The sequence below is a fragment of the Sciurus vulgaris genome (assembly GCF_902686455.1).
Source record: "Sciurus vulgaris genome assembly, chromosome: 3".
Lineage (NCBI taxonomy): Eukaryota > Metazoa > Chordata > Mammalia > Rodentia > Sciuridae > Sciurus > Sciurus vulgaris.
Window position 1 is genome coordinate 181,003,893 of NC_136463.1, and position 15,427 is coordinate 181,019,319.

Below are 15,427 nucleotides of genomic sequence, written 5' to 3' on the forward strand. Positions count from 1 at the left end.
CTGATATATCCTTGTTTTAAAAATTAAGAAAATACCAAAGAGTTTAAAGAAAAACTGAAATTCATCTATAATTCACTACTACATGAGTTGATTGCCATTAACATGGGGAGGGGAGCATCCTTACAGACTCTTACTCATATTCTAGTACTCACCCCCTCTGGAGCAGATAAGAGCAGGTAAGTCCTGCTCTTTTGTAACCTGGTTTTTTTTAATGTTAATATCTTTCATGTCAACATAGATCTCAGTTATTTTTAAAGCTTGCCATGTTCTTCCATCTTATGAGAACATTACAATTTAACTTAGTGGGAGAACATTTTATTTTTAATTATTTGCTAATGTAAAAGACTCTGCTCATACTTATATTTTGTGTACTTTTTTAGTAACTATTAAAAATTAGAAGCAAGGGGGAAGTTAGCCCTTGTCTTATATCCCACTAGACACAACCTAGCCCCTTCAACTGTGAATAGCCACCTTGTTACCTTTCCTTTCCTGACCTGAGGCCAGTTTGGGTCTACTGAGGAAGTGGTTCCAGAGGAGGAGTGGGTGAGGTGGTAAAGTCTATGAGTACTTCAAGGACGTGGTCTGGAAGCACTAATGGGTATCTTCTCTAGTGTCTAAAAATCCTTTTTTACCTCACTACTTTGTATCTGCCTAGGCCCCAAATAGCTGTAACTATAGGATCACATGACCACATCTGGCTCATCTTTTTTTTTTTTTTAAATGGGAAAACAGGCTGTGGAAAATCTCACTGTCTCATGCTTCTTGAACAGAGTGGGGAAGAAGTTTAGTTCTAATACTGTTAGTAGTAAAGTAAGCATTAGATGTGGATCCTAAGTACTGGTTAATGCTTTAGTTGATCCTGAAGATAGGTTAAAGTTATTAGTGTTCCTAGTTTGGGATTAACATGCCTGGCCCCTAAGGAACTTAGGAACTAAACTTCTTAACTCAAAACTTTGATTTTGAGAAACTCTGCTAAGCCCCAGACTCTCCTCTGCAGTTTGGTCATCACAGGTGTTTCCAGACTCAGTTCCCTGTAGCTGCTTTGTAGAGTGACGCAGGGTAAATCACTTCTCAAGAACCCCACTGACAACTAAAGAACTTAAACAAAATTTTGTTTTTCTCACCTAAAAGAGTGAGCAGTTAAAAGACAAGCTACATCATTTTCCAGTCAAATGAGTGGACTTGTCACAAGGGGGACTGTTCTCTCACATGTTTTTCTTCTTGACCACGTATTTATAAAGCAGTTGGCTGCTGTTAATAAAGCAGCCATGAAACCTAATATGAGTCTCCTTGGCCTATAGAAGAGTAGCATCTGTGTCTTGGGACACCATGTTCAACTGACAGATATTGCAGACAGTTCAGTCAATTAGCAAAATCATGAGGTCATTCCATGTGCAAATTGCGTCTTAGACATTGGAGCAAGGACAGGGAATAACAAAGAGTGAAAACCAGCCCTTTCCAGAGCTCTTGCCAATACTAGGAAATGGAAGATCCATAAGAGATGTTAAGAGGACTGCAAGGTCAGCTGCTGCAAGCCTCAGAGAAGGGGGCTGGTGCTCAGGGCCTCGGGCCAAGAGTGGAGCAGAGGAGTGTGAGCATTCAGGCTTTCAGTTGGAACAGAGAGAGATGTCCAGGGCAAGAGAGTAAAGGTGGATGACAGCAAAAAACTGAAAGCTTTTATTGGGAATTTGAGGTCTTGAGAAATGAAAAAAATTTTAAATGGTTGCAGAAAGAGTAGTCTTCACCCAGCTTCCCCAGATGTACATCTTACATATCCATAAAACAGTGATCAAAATCAGGAAAGTAACGTTGATGTAGTACTATTAATACCCATTTTTCAAATTCTATCAGTTGTGTTACTAGTGACCTTTTTCTTGACCAGCGTCCAGTTCAGGATCATACATTGCATTTAGTTGTTTTCCTTGGTCTACTTTAATCTGGAACAGTTCCTTAATCTTTACCTTTTTTGATCTGGACACTTGAAAATTTTGTAGAATGTTCCTTGATTTGGGTTTGGCTAGATGTTTCCTCATGATTTGATGTTGGTTATACATTTTGGGCAGGAGTACCACAAAAATGATGATGCACCTTCTTCAAGGCATCCTAGTAGGTGACACTTTGTTAACAGTCTCATTACTGGTGATGTTCTTTTTGATCACTTGTTTGAGGTAATATCTCCACTGTAAAGTTACTACCTTTATTTCTATCATTAATAAGTACCTGGGGTAATTGGTCATCTTTTCTGAAAGTTCTTTAAGTGATTCTAAGTGTGTTGCCAGGGTTGTGCCAGAGGATGGCAGAAATACATCAAAATGGAGCTAGGAAGCTAAGAATATTTTAATTAGAAAGTCTTGTCATAATACAGAAGGAGCAAAGCTAGATTTCATTTATGAAGTAGAGAAGTTTCTTTCCCTGGAGGAAATAATTTTGAAATATGCACTAGTAAGAGTTACTGGTTGGAAATCAAGCTAATCGAAAGCAGTTTTTCTGAACTGAATTATTGGTGAACTAAGTGTGCACCAGTTCCATCACTTTTTCTATAAATCTCTAGGAGCTAGAGTAGAGAAATTTTCAGTAAAGCATGTCCAGGACTCTAAGGGAGCCAGAGACTAAGCTCCTAGCACACACAACACTGAAACTAGCAGAACACATAACTTGGTCATTAAGGAGTCAGTAGATCATGTGGCATACTGATGATTTCAGCAGCTTGTAAATGGCACAGTGTTTGGAGGTACTCTGAGTGTGAATAGCTTACTCAGCAGGTGTGAGGAGACAGGGAGGTGCAGATAAGGAGGATGTGGTTAGAGAGGGAGAGAACATATTGACATATGCAGACAGGCCAGAGATGGGGGACTGGGCATGATCACTAACTTAAAACACTGATGAAGGGAACCAAGTCATATCTACCAAGGAGAGCCAAGTTCATTCTGTGTGTGGCATCTTAAGTCAGTAAATGCTTGCTGGATTGCCTTTTCTTGTGTAATAGTTCTGTTTTGTTTTGTTTTTTTAATTTTTTGTTGTTGTCGATGGGCCTTTATTTATTTTATTTATTTTCTATGTGGTGCAGAGGATCAAGACTAGTGCCTCGGACATGCTAGGCAAGTGCTCTTCCACTGAACCACAACCCCAGCCCTAATTCTTAAGCTTTTCTGATCATCTTTTACTAATTGGTAATACTTGAACTTTTTTTTAACCTTTTTGTTTAATCAGCTGATAAAACTGTGTGATGGGGAACAGAAGCCACACAAATTGCTGGAAAAAAAATGTATATATACAAACACATATAACTATATACATATATAATTAAAATTCATTAAATATCTATTATTGAATATATTAAAATTCATTAAATTTTGCTAATAAATAATAAGTTGAGTAATTTTTAGCTTTTATCTCATGTCATGTTGCTGATTCACCTATATAGATGGTAACTAGCCATGGAAATGCCCAATATTGGAAGTCCACTGTTCATCCTCTTCTGAATAGTTGATCACTTTCTGCTAAATCCAATTCTAGTCTTTAGGTGTATATTTGTCATTATTTGTGACACTATTTAAAAAATAGTTGGTAAACCTACTTACATATGTAAACCTACATACTTAGTTTTTTTTTTTTTTTTAGAAATCTTTAAAATTTGGGAGGATATCTTATAGGGAGGATGTAAAAGGAAAAATTAAAGAAATAAGAAGAAAAACCAGTTAGTACCAGCATAATGAACTTTTCAATCTATTTATCTATCTGTCCCCTTTCTCATTTTGCCATTAAAAAAGTAAAATGTGAGTCAGCACAATGGTGCACACGGGTAATCTCAGTGACTCAAGAGGCTAAGGCAGAAAGAACACAAGTTCAAGACCAGTCTCAGCAATTTAGTGAGACTCTGTCTCAAAAAATAAAAAGAGCTGGGGGTATAGCACAGTGGAAGAGAACCCCCTGGGTTCAGTCCCCAGAGCCAAGGGAAAATGTGAATTTTAAAACATTTAAACAAGTCTGAAGTAGAGCAAGTGAAAAGTAAAACTTTTCCTTTTTCACCTCCCCAAAGGGGTGGACATTACTTAGTTTGGTGTGTGTTCTTCCAGAGTGCTTTCCCTGAGATACAAGGAGTTAGCTTGTAAATTTAACACAAGGCAAATTATAACTCAGTTTACGTTTGAACTTACCACTTGCCTATACAGAACAATTTACAGTGGGTGTGCTTTGATTCAGGATTTCCAACACAGCAGGTATTTCCTCCAGCATAGAAACAGACTTCTCTTTCTTCTGTTGAGTACCAGATGCAGGAGTTGGCTTTCATTAAATTCAGCTTTGGAAGATGTCCACACTTGAAACTGAAAATGCACAATGAGACCCAAGCTTAGGGCACTTGGTCATTAAGTAAAATGGCCAGCATTATTGACTTGATCAACCAGTCTCTTCCCCTACCAGTCACCTCTGTAACTGTCAGGTACTGACATTTGGGGTAACTCATTCTTTGGCTCCTGTTTTTTGTTGTTGTGACCAAAAGACCTGACGAGAATAATTTTTAGAGGAGGAAAAGTTTATTTGGTGCTCATAGTTTCATAGGTTCATAGACATCCAGCTTCATCATTCTGGGCTGGAGGTGAGGCAGAAGATCATGGCAGAAGAGTATAGTAGAGGAGCAGGCAATTCAGGACATGGCCACCAAGAAGCAGAGAAAAAGAGTAATCTCCTTTCATCAGGTACAAAATATGTACACCAGAGGCATGCCCCCAGTGATCCACCTCTTCCAGTCATACTCTACCTGTCTTACAGTTACCTAGTTAATCCCTATCAGAGGATTGATACACTGATTAGGTTAGGACTCAGAACCTAATAATCATTTCATCTCTAAACTTTCTTGTATTGTCTCATACATGAGCTTCTGGGGGTTTCCTCATATCTAAACCATAACAGCTCCCTTCCTCTGTACTACAGTTATTGTTTTCACATTTAAGGGGATTTGTTTCTTTGCCCATTAATAGAGGAAAATCTGTTCTTGTCCAGTACTAGACAGAACTTTTGATTCCTAATTCTAATAATTTTTTCCATTACCAATAGCTAAAAGGTTAACAATTGTAATCTTGCTTTGCTCGTTCAATGATCCTGCAACCCTAGAGAAGGTTAAGAAATAGGAGTCTACCTTGGGTGTATTTCTTCCCTACATGTTTTGTTTCTAGGAGTAAACCAAGTATGCTGTCCCCTGTTTTTCTAGCTAGAACAATCTCTGTTTGGTGTAACAGTGTCTCTTGGGGGATTCTGCTAAACACTATGGACTATTCCCATTCTTGGTCAGATATTGCTAGAACATCCTTCCTGCACTACTGCAGTTTTAAGGAGCCACATGTTTTATAGTGTGATAGTACCACATTTCCCTATATCTAGCTTTAATCTGGATTTATATCAGGTATTCTGATGTTCAGCTATTCATTGAGCATGTATGGAGCACCTGTAGGCATTGGTCTCTTAATGGAGCAGAAGGAAACAAATTGTAACTTAGAAATCACAATGGAAAGTAAAATTACTTAAAACCGTGAGAAACAATGTGAAGAAAGATGGGGTGGTATAGAGTATGTGATAGAATTTACCTAGAAAGACTTATAAGGAAGTGAACATTGAGCTGAGCAGTGAAGGAAGAATGGGACTTGGCCAGGAGGCAGATGCAAAGAACATTTCAGGCATAGGAAACCACACATGCAAAGGCTGAACAAAGTCCAGTGTGGCCAGAGCATTGGTGAATAGATAGTCAGGGAGAAATTATAGTACAGAGTGCAGTTAAGCAGTAGGCCAGATCTTGCAGGTCTTTACATTTTACAGGCCATGCTGAAAAAGCATTTGCTCCATTTTAGGAACAGTAGGTAGCCACTGGAACATTTTAAACAGAGGAAAATGTCTAAATCATCATTTATGTTATGAAAACTTTGATTTAGGTGGCAATGGTAGAGGGGGTATTTTTCCATAGGTGGAAAAATTGGGGAATGCTGGTAATGACTTCGCTTTGGGGCAGCGTGAAGAAGAAGGAATAGTTGAGGGTGGCTGGTAAGTTTCTGGCATGGACAATAGCATCAGTGGTTCCATTACTTGGAATAAGGAATGAGGGGAGAATACCAGGCACTGGGCAAGATCACGAGTTGTTTTGGATGCCTTAGGTTTGAAGTACCATGAAACATCCTAGTAGAGACATTGAGAGCAGAGTGCTGAATGTACTGGTAGGGCCTAGAGAAGAGAACTGAATTAAAGGCAGGAAGCTGAGGCCTTTGCATTAGGGAGTTAATTAAAGCAGAATGTACCCTGCCTTGAGGAATGTTACTATTAAAATGGCCTGCCCACGGAGGATGAACCAAAAAGGAGCAACATAGGAAGGAAAATTAGGATGACGATGAGTCACAGAGGACAAGGGAGAAACTTTTAAAAAGGAGGGGGTAATCAACAACTCCAAATGCTGCGGGAAGCTCAGGCATAGTGAAGAGGCAAAATTGCATATAGTAGCATATAAATCACTGGTGACTAGCCAGAGCTGTAAAGTACTAGGTGTAGAAGCCACATGGGGTTGATCTGAGGAGTGAACAAGGAAAGAGAATTGGACTGTGGCAGATGTTTTGAGAGGTTTAATTATGAGTGAATAGTGTCTGGGAGGAGGGTTATGGAGTCCAAGGAGAGCTTATTTGACTTTGCTAAGGGGAGTCTTGATCATGTTTATAAACTGATAGGGAAAAATCAGATAAAGGATGCTTTATAAGCATTTAGAAAAGAAAATTGGAGAAATCATCAAGGTTGGAGAAATCATCAAAGAATTGGTGGTATGAGGAGAAGAGGACAGGATCCAAAAGCAGATGAGCAGTAATGTAGGTAAGAGAGAGAGTATGATTTTATTTAGCATTTCATCCCCATCCATAATGTGGGTGTAAGTGCCATCTTCTGAAAGGGAAGGGGGCTTTATCTGTGAGTCTAGGCTGCCATTTAACTCAGAAGTACAATAAATAGCTTTCTAATTATGTCCTTACCTCTCTCCTCCCTTTTTTAAACAACAGCCTTATTGAGATGTAATTCATGTACCCATTTGAAATGTACAATTCAGTGTCTTTTAGTTTATTCACAGATATGTGCAGTTATAACCACAGTTTTTTTCATCACCTCAAAAAGAAACCTGGGCCCTTTCACTGTCATCCCCCTTCTTTCTCAGCCACCTGTTGTCAGAAAATAGCATGGAGTATAGTCTGAATTCAAGTTTAAAAATTACATGATGACTTAAAAGAATATAAACTGAAGAACTTTAAACTTTTGGTCTAAGCAGAAAAGCAAAGGAGGCTGAAGCCTGCAATTTAGGGTCACTGGTGTTAAAACCAAGAGATGACAACTCTAAAAACCTATTAATTGTCAGATTCTTTCCTGTCAGAGAGAATAATGTGAAGAATAGAAATTAATGAAATTATTTTGAAAAAACAGCATCTGTGAGTAGATTATAAGAGAACACTGTTACAAATGATTTTCTCTTGACTCAGAAAATTGTATTTTAGGTTATTTAAAACATGCATATGGGATGATAAACTGCTGTCTGAAATCTCTGAGGTGTTATAGAGAATGAAGTGGTAACAGTGGACTAGAAAAGGTAAACTCTGCTTAAAACCAATACTGAATAAGATTTCATAATATGATTACTGAAGGATGCTTTATAAGCATTTAGAAAAGAAAATTGGAGAAATCATCAAGGTTGGAGAAATCATCAAAGATTGTACCAAATGAATTTTATTTCAGTTTGTTAGAGTCAGGAAGTATGGAAGAAATAGCATGTTTTTATTTTATCAAAATACTTAACAAAAAGTTTTTGAATATGATTTGGAAATAGGTGCATATAGAGTGGCTGAGTAACCAAAAATTATTGGAACATAACTGAAGAAAGCATGATGAGCTAGAGCCACATGGTGGCCTCCACTTGAGATTTTTTTAGGTGATACAAAGGGGAGAGCAATAGATGGGTGGATGCATTGGATATCTTTCAGAATACAAAAATACCCACCCAGTCTTGAGTGAGTGATGATATGGGTGTGGGGATTTCAGCCTCATCCTGTGTGGATGAGGGAAAGGTTAACTGCCAGAGAATGATGCTGGCTATAAATCAATTAATTACCCATAGACTTATCTAATCAATAAACATACTAGAGCCAGCACTCCTTTCAGATGGACGTGGGCATGACGGATTGGGCCATACCAGATCTGGCCTCTAACAAGATGGAGTAGTCCATCTCTCCTTTATTTTATAGTCACACAGGTAAAGGAGGCCAAACCCAGAGGGGCTTCTTCTGTGATGAACAGGATGGGGTGGAGTCAGAGGAGCCATTTGCTCAGGGAAACTAACCTATCCCCAGACGCTGAACCACTCCCACACAGGGCCACCTACTCCCAGGAGGTCTGGAACAGTCTCTTATGGCTGTCAGTTCCTGTCAGTTCCTGTGATTCTGCTAGATACGGATGGCTCCCCACAACTGGGATTAAACGGTGAGAAGATTTAAAGCGTTCATTGTGGGGTCATTTGCTCCAGTTTTAAGAACAACAGTGTCTGTGAAAGCCAGAGAGGTTAGTTCACTCAAAGCTCTCTGATTTAATTGCCAAATTACTTGAAGGTACTGGGCTGTGTTACCATCTGTAATGGAAAATTGGTAGTCTGATGTCTTCTGTGTCATTCCTTTTGAGCTACAGTTAGAATACTAGTCCCCCCTTTCTTAGAAAGATTATTAAAGAAGTTGAGAGAGAGTTTTCTGGAGAAGATGACTATTTAGGAAAGACAGGAAGCTCCCTTCAAATAAGAACCTTTTTGTGGAAGAGAAATTAGAATACTGCCAGATTTGCAGGGCAGACTGAGAGCCAGCAGACAGTGTAGTAAGGCAATGTTTGTCTCCTTATAAAATTGTCTGTCAGCTATCTAATTCTGAAATCTGCCAATGCTGCATTACTGGACACTGGAAATATTCAAGGTGAAGCAACATGATCATTTGGTAAGAAGATTAGGAAGTTGTAAAAGGGAGTACCATGGGACGAGATGATTCTTTAAGTACTGTTACATGCTGATGTTCTGATTCTGGCTAAATTGCCTCCCTAAGGTATATTTCTGGTCATAAATGATACATTTTATTTGTACTGGGGATTGAACCAAGGGACACTTTGCCACTGATCCACATCCCAAGCCCATTTGGTTTTTTATTTTAAGACAGGGTCTCACTGAGTTGCTTAGGCCAGCCTTGAATTTACAATTCTCCTGCCTCAGCCTCCAGAACCGCTGGGATTTTAGGTATGCACCAATGTGCCCGTCTAAATGCTTCATTTTAAATAGATTTTTACAGCCATTGTTTTTTTCGTGTATCTTTAATATTTCACCCAAATCCCCTTTGTTGGTTTATTACCTATAACTTTTTTCATGTATTTTGTGTGGGGTTTTTTTAGTTGTAGCTTTAGGGCTTATAATATACACCACTAATTTATTGCAGTCTAATCACAGAAACTGTTGTACTGATTAGTTACTGTAAGCACCTTACAACACTATATACTTCCATTCCCCCAACCCTTTTAGTATAAGTACCATATATTATTTTCTGCATAAGTCATAACCACAGAATACATTGTTATTTTTTGCTTTAAACAGCCAGTTCTCTTTCGGAGACCTTGTTTTAAATAATAGGGGAAAATCTTTTACATTTACTCACATTACTAGTGTTCTTCCTTCTTTTGTGTATACCTAGTACAAGTCTACTACTAATGAAATCTTTCAGCTTCTATATGTCTCAAAAGCTCTTATTTCATAGCCTTTGTTTTTGGAAGATATTTTCACTGGGTGTGAGGTTCTAGGGTGGCATTTTGGTTGTGTATTTTTTTTCAGCAGTTGTTACTCTCCTATATTTTCATTTGCATCATTTCTGTCAAGAAGTATGTTATTCTTTGGTTCTTTGTCCACAGTGGGTTTTGTTTTTTATTTGTTTGCTTGTTTTGTCCCCTCCAGCCCCTTCTAAGATTTTCTTTTTATCACTAAATTTAAGCAATTTGTTCTGTTCTTTGTTATAATCTTCCTGTTTCTTGCACTTGGGATTTTCAGTTTTTTAGGAATATTATAATTCTTATCAAATTCAAAAATTTTTCATTCATTATTTTTTCACATACTTTGTCTGCCCTTTCCCCTGCTTTGGGAATTGCAGTTTCATGTATATATTTAATTGCTTGAAGTCATCCCATATCTGCTCCCACCCTGTGTCTCATTTCAGAGTTTTTACTGCTGTTTTTATGTTTACCAAACTTCTCATCTACAGTGTCTGCTGTTAATCCCATCCAGTGTGATGTTTTATCTCAGACATTGTAGTTTTAATTCCTCAAGTGTTTTTGTGTCTTCTCTTTCTCTATTTAGTGTACTCGAGTTTTCTTGAACGTTTTGAATATAGTTGTAGTAACTGCTTTAACACTCTTGTTTATTCTGCCATCTTTGTCATTTCTGGACTGTTCTTTAAGTTGGTCTCCTGATTATTAGTTGTGTTTTCCAGTTACAATCCTCTCCAGACTTGCTGTTAAGCTTTTTTGGGTGGGACCAGAACTAATTTTGTGCAACTACTGAGGCAAAAATCATCTTGAGCATTCTGCTTGATGCCCTATAACTATGAGGTTTTCCATTCAGGCCTATGGGAACCAGAACTCTCCAACCCCAGCTGAGCTCAGTTGTTCTATTCCCTGTCCATGGTGACTTATCTTATAGCTCATCTTAAGATAAGTAGGTTTCAGCAGATCTCTTACACACTTTTTCTGTGCCTGCTCTCCTTCCTTGGTACTCTTCCCTGCAAATTCTAGTCTCCTTGGCCTTCCTGATTCCCAGCTGGCCTCCTCACCTCACAGAGATGACCTGTTTTACCTGGCTTCCTATCCCTGTGCTACAGCCTGGCAGTAAGATAGGGTATTTGTAAGGTGCTCTTTGCTTGTTTCCCTTCTCTAGGGATCACTGTCCCATGCTGCCTGAAGTCCAGTATTTGAAAGATGTTGTTTCATATGTCTTATCTTATTTGCTCATCTTTATCATGGGGGTAGATAAATCTGACCCTGTCCATCTTGGCCAGAAGTGGAAGCTCATTAGTGACTTTCTATTTTCCTCTAACACTTTACCTTTGCATTTAGTCTGTTTTGCAACTTCATTTCCTGCTCTCTCCTTTCCTCACATCTTTCCTGTCACAGGCCCTATAGTTTTCCCTCTCCCTCATCCCTAGTTCATACTGCTTCTCTTCCCTAACACTTATTTTTCAGAGTTTCCTCCATCTCAGGGTCAGTTCAGGTACCCCCTCCCTGATATTTCCCCCTCTTGAGGAGGCACTGAACCTTTTCTTTTCTCCCTGTTCTGTTTCTACCATATGTGAACTGGATTTCAGTGTTCAAGTATATATGTATTATACACATGCTGACCTTCCTGAGTAATGTGCATTTTGATACCTGGATACACGTGTATAGTGTTCGGCTCCTGAGGGCAAGGATGGAACCTGCACATAGGTCTGAGTGTGTTAGATGTAGAGAGAAGACATTTAACAAACAGCTTTGTTGCATTTTGGTGAAATGAATTGTTTTTCTCCTCTTCTTCAACCTCTTCCCCAAAATCAGGCTACCGAAGAAGTTTCCAAAAATCTGGTTGCCATGAAAGAAATTCTTTATGGCACAAATGAAAAAGAGCCTCAGACAGAAGCAGTGGCTCAACTTGCTCAAGAACTATATAATAGTGGGCTCCTTAGCACCCTGGTGGCTGATCTGCAACTCATTGACTTTGAGGTAAGAAATCAGTTTCTTTCATTTCAACAGCAGTCCTTTTCCATATGTTCTCTCTTTTAGAACATCTTAAGATCCCTGCTGGGCTCTTGGCACGGGGTTTCCTGACCTCTGAGAGCAAGCCCAGGCTGTCTACCTCATTAGCAGAGCCAGGGCAGGAACCCAAGGGCATCTCAGGCCCAGGCCAGGATTTTCCCCTCTTTTTCACAACATTGTACATAGTTTCTTAGGTATTCCTTATTTTCTTTCATTTAGTTTGTTTTTCACAAAGAACTGCTCTTCAGAGCACCATAGTAAATTACATAATCCACTCATCTTGGGCTCCCAATAAAAATCTAAAGACAACTATAGAATGTTAGAATTTTAAAGGTAGGTAAGATTCTAAAGAATATCCATTACCACAGAGATCATATGTGTTTTGACACTGCTTTTAAATTTTTTAATTATTATAGTGTTTAGCAGATTTTATTCTCAATTCTGAATTTCTGGCTTCTGTGGAATTTGCTTCTGGCAGTACTGGGCCAGTAGTCCTGCTTGGCCCTTCAGCTGGAGCAGAGCAACAACCCAGGCCATCCACATCTGGGTTTACTGTGGACAGCACAATTTACTTTTCCATCTCAGGGCCTGCTTTACCTATGCACATCACCTTCCTGACCTTTGTAGGCACTTGAGATTGTCACCCAAGCTTATGCAGCTGGATCATGTTGTATTAAATATTTAGCAAACTTAACAGTGAGAATAATAGTTCTTGATACCAGTCTGAGTAAATTATTGAGAAGCACATACATTGATGAATTTCTGTGGCATGTCACAGGCAGTTTCTTTTTTGACTCTGTCATGAATGTGCTTTGTTTTCAGCCCCAGCGTCTATCAGCCTAAGTGATGAGATGTCTGTGCATGTACTTAAAAGATAGCTACATGTTCCAGGGAGAAATGACAGCCAGATTAAATTTTAGAAAAAGATGATGAGAGGGTGTGGCTCGTAGGTCACTTGATAATAAGAGAAAATAAAAATTTATTTTTATCCTACTATAGAACAGATATAAGACATTTTCATGTATGTAGCTGATCTCATGTGTTTTTAATAGTATATCAAATTCCAACAATAATTTTTATTTCCTCCACAAAGGTAGGGATATACTGGAAAATATAGTTCTTCCCCTTTGTCTGCCTCCACTTATCTTATTCCCCAACCTGGGCACAAAATTGAATATTCATTTTAGAGACATTAATTTTAAAAAGTATGTTCCTTGGGACTGGTTCACAGAGACTGCCATTACTGCACCTGAGCTAGTGTGGGCCCCAGGATGATCTCTGTGTGTGCTTTAGGTAAGGTGCTGAAAGCTAGCATTTCACTCTAATGGCACAAATAGCCAACCTAAAGCATTTATTAGGGTACATTTTTCTATTTGTTAATTTCTGTGTAACTTTGATTATAAAGATATCTGGTAGTAAAGTCCATCTTTTTGTACAGTATATTATGTGATACTTAGTGCCTTCATTATTAATCTTTATGACATCTTTCCAAAACAGAACTAATTTTTATAGGGGGATATGCCTACTTGCCACTAAAGCTCAACTTCTTACAAAATTCTTTCAATTTACTATGCTGGCAAAGTACAATTTCCCCTTCTTCCACCACTATAAAACAAAAGTATATATGTTGTTCACACACAAGCATCCTGCTTGAAGCGCTTATTCCACTTGGGTGGGATTCAGATCCCTGTAGATTGTAAGCATACAGCAACATTTTGTTTTCTATATCTGAGTAAGCATAATTTGAGAGTTAGAAATGGTTGAAATTACATATGGAATGTAGTGAGATTTCACTTTGTCAACACATTGTTCATGTTAAATTAGAACACTATTAAAACTTAGAAATTGGAGTTATAAATAAAGAGATAAAATAAAAAAATAAAGTGCCTGTGAATGTTTTAAAGTCAGGTGTTTGGCCTTAACTATAAATATACAGTAGTTTTCTTTGAGTTTATTTGGGAGGGTATATGGGCATTTGATGTTTATAATTGTATTCCTAATAGGGCAAAAAAGACGTGGCTCAAATTTTCAACAATATTCTCAGAAGACAAATTGGTACAAGAACTCCTACTGTTGAATACATCTGCACCCAACAGAATATTTTGTTCATGTTATTGAAAGGGTATGTACAATGCAATAAAATTTATATTCTTAGTTGAAAATAAAAAGGAAAGACTGCCTTGGGAGAAAAAAGAACACCAGGATGGTGAATATGGGAAGCATTTTCTCTTTAGTTTAGTGAGCTTTTTGTTCCATATATCTTGAAAATATTTCCCTCCTTAAAATTCAACCTGTGAGCTAAATTGAATATAGAAATACCTCGTAGACATGAGTTTAAAATTAGGCAAATTGTGAGGCTTTAAATTCACAAATCAAACATGACTAAAGGAAAGAAATCTTTTGTGGTCTTATTTCTGTTTCCTAAGATTTAAAAAGTTGAGTTGTGTTGAAATATCAGCTAAGTCATGCATTTAAAGACGTCTCCTTTGCACCTGGTCTGCACACTGGAAGGCCAGGAATGCAGCCTCAGATGGGCGCGTGGAGCCACTCTGCTTGGTCGTCAGAGTTCGTGGTGTTGTGATGTGACACCCCTTGAGTTTCACCTCTGTGTGTTCACTCACTAATCCGCTTAATTAGGTAATTCACGGTGCATCTTCTGAATCACTACTAGATGAAATAGGCGTTTGTGTAGTCTGTCAGTTTAAAAAGCAAAGCAAAAAAACCCTAAAATCTGATACTTTTAAAAAAAAGAAATCCTCTTCTCCCTCAGTACTGAGCCGCCCTGACTGAAAAGGTAACCTCCTGTCTTTGAGCACCAGAGTTGTTTACCAGCTGTGGGTATGCTGTGCCTCTTTCTGTCTCAGCACTGGCACTGTTCTGTTACACTGGAGGGCAAGCACGTTACTGGCATGTCTGGTGGTGTGAATCAGCTTGCTCTCCTGCCCCTAGCTTTACAGCTTGCCTCATTCTGATTCCCGTCTCTGTGGTTTAACACTTCCCCCAAGTTCAGACTTGTCTAGATGAAGCATGAGTCAGTGCATGTGTTGCATGCCAGCATTCTGTTTCCTCCTTTCTGTTTCTAACTATCTCTGTTGCTTCTTCAGATGTTGCCATACAGAACTTTTGGCATCTTAAAATTAATTTTTTGTTGTATTACTCCATAGTTGCTGTGTGAACATGTTAGAGAGTAGCCTGGAATTTTGGTGCTCTTAGAGCAACTTCCAGGTGCCTCTGTATATTTTTAAAGCCAGTATTTCCTTTTTCATAGAAACTAGTGGTTATTAAGATCCATAAATTAGTTAACTCTGCCTATGATTTCACTTTACAGTAGCCAGAGATATGATATAACCATTGTTAGATGTTGCATACGGTACGACTTTCAAGGTACAATAAAGTCTAAAACTCTTCTCTGAGCTGACCTGAGCAGAAACCGCAGCCAGAGAGAAGCGTGGAGATTGGGCCAGGTGGCATGAGACAGGCGGATCCCCAGCCCTCACCCTTGTGGGCACTGTGCATTCAACTGCAAGGAGTAACACAGCAAAACCCCTCCCACCCATAACCCGCCTCAGCAGCCAATAATGTTCTGTCATTCTTGCTCTAGTCCTTGCCTCCTTTC

The 15,427-nt window shown here is 38.7% G+C and overlaps 1 protein-coding gene across 2 annotated transcripts in view; it reads left to right on the top strand.

The window, feature by feature from the left end:
• The window catches only part of CAB39 (calcium binding protein 39), an 82,733-nt gene that overhangs the window by 46,539 nt on the left and 20,767 nt on the right, over positions 1 to 15,427 (top strand). For both annotated transcript variants that reach the window (XM_079132648.1, XM_079132649.1), the window contains exons 3-4: positions 11,614 to 11,778; positions 13,815 to 13,933. In XM_079132648.1, the coding sequence (XP_078988774.1) occupies positions 11,614 to 11,778; positions 13,815 to 13,933 (284 nt within the window). The remainder of the gene's footprint in view (positions 1 to 11,613; positions 11,779 to 13,814; positions 13,934 to 15,427) is intronic.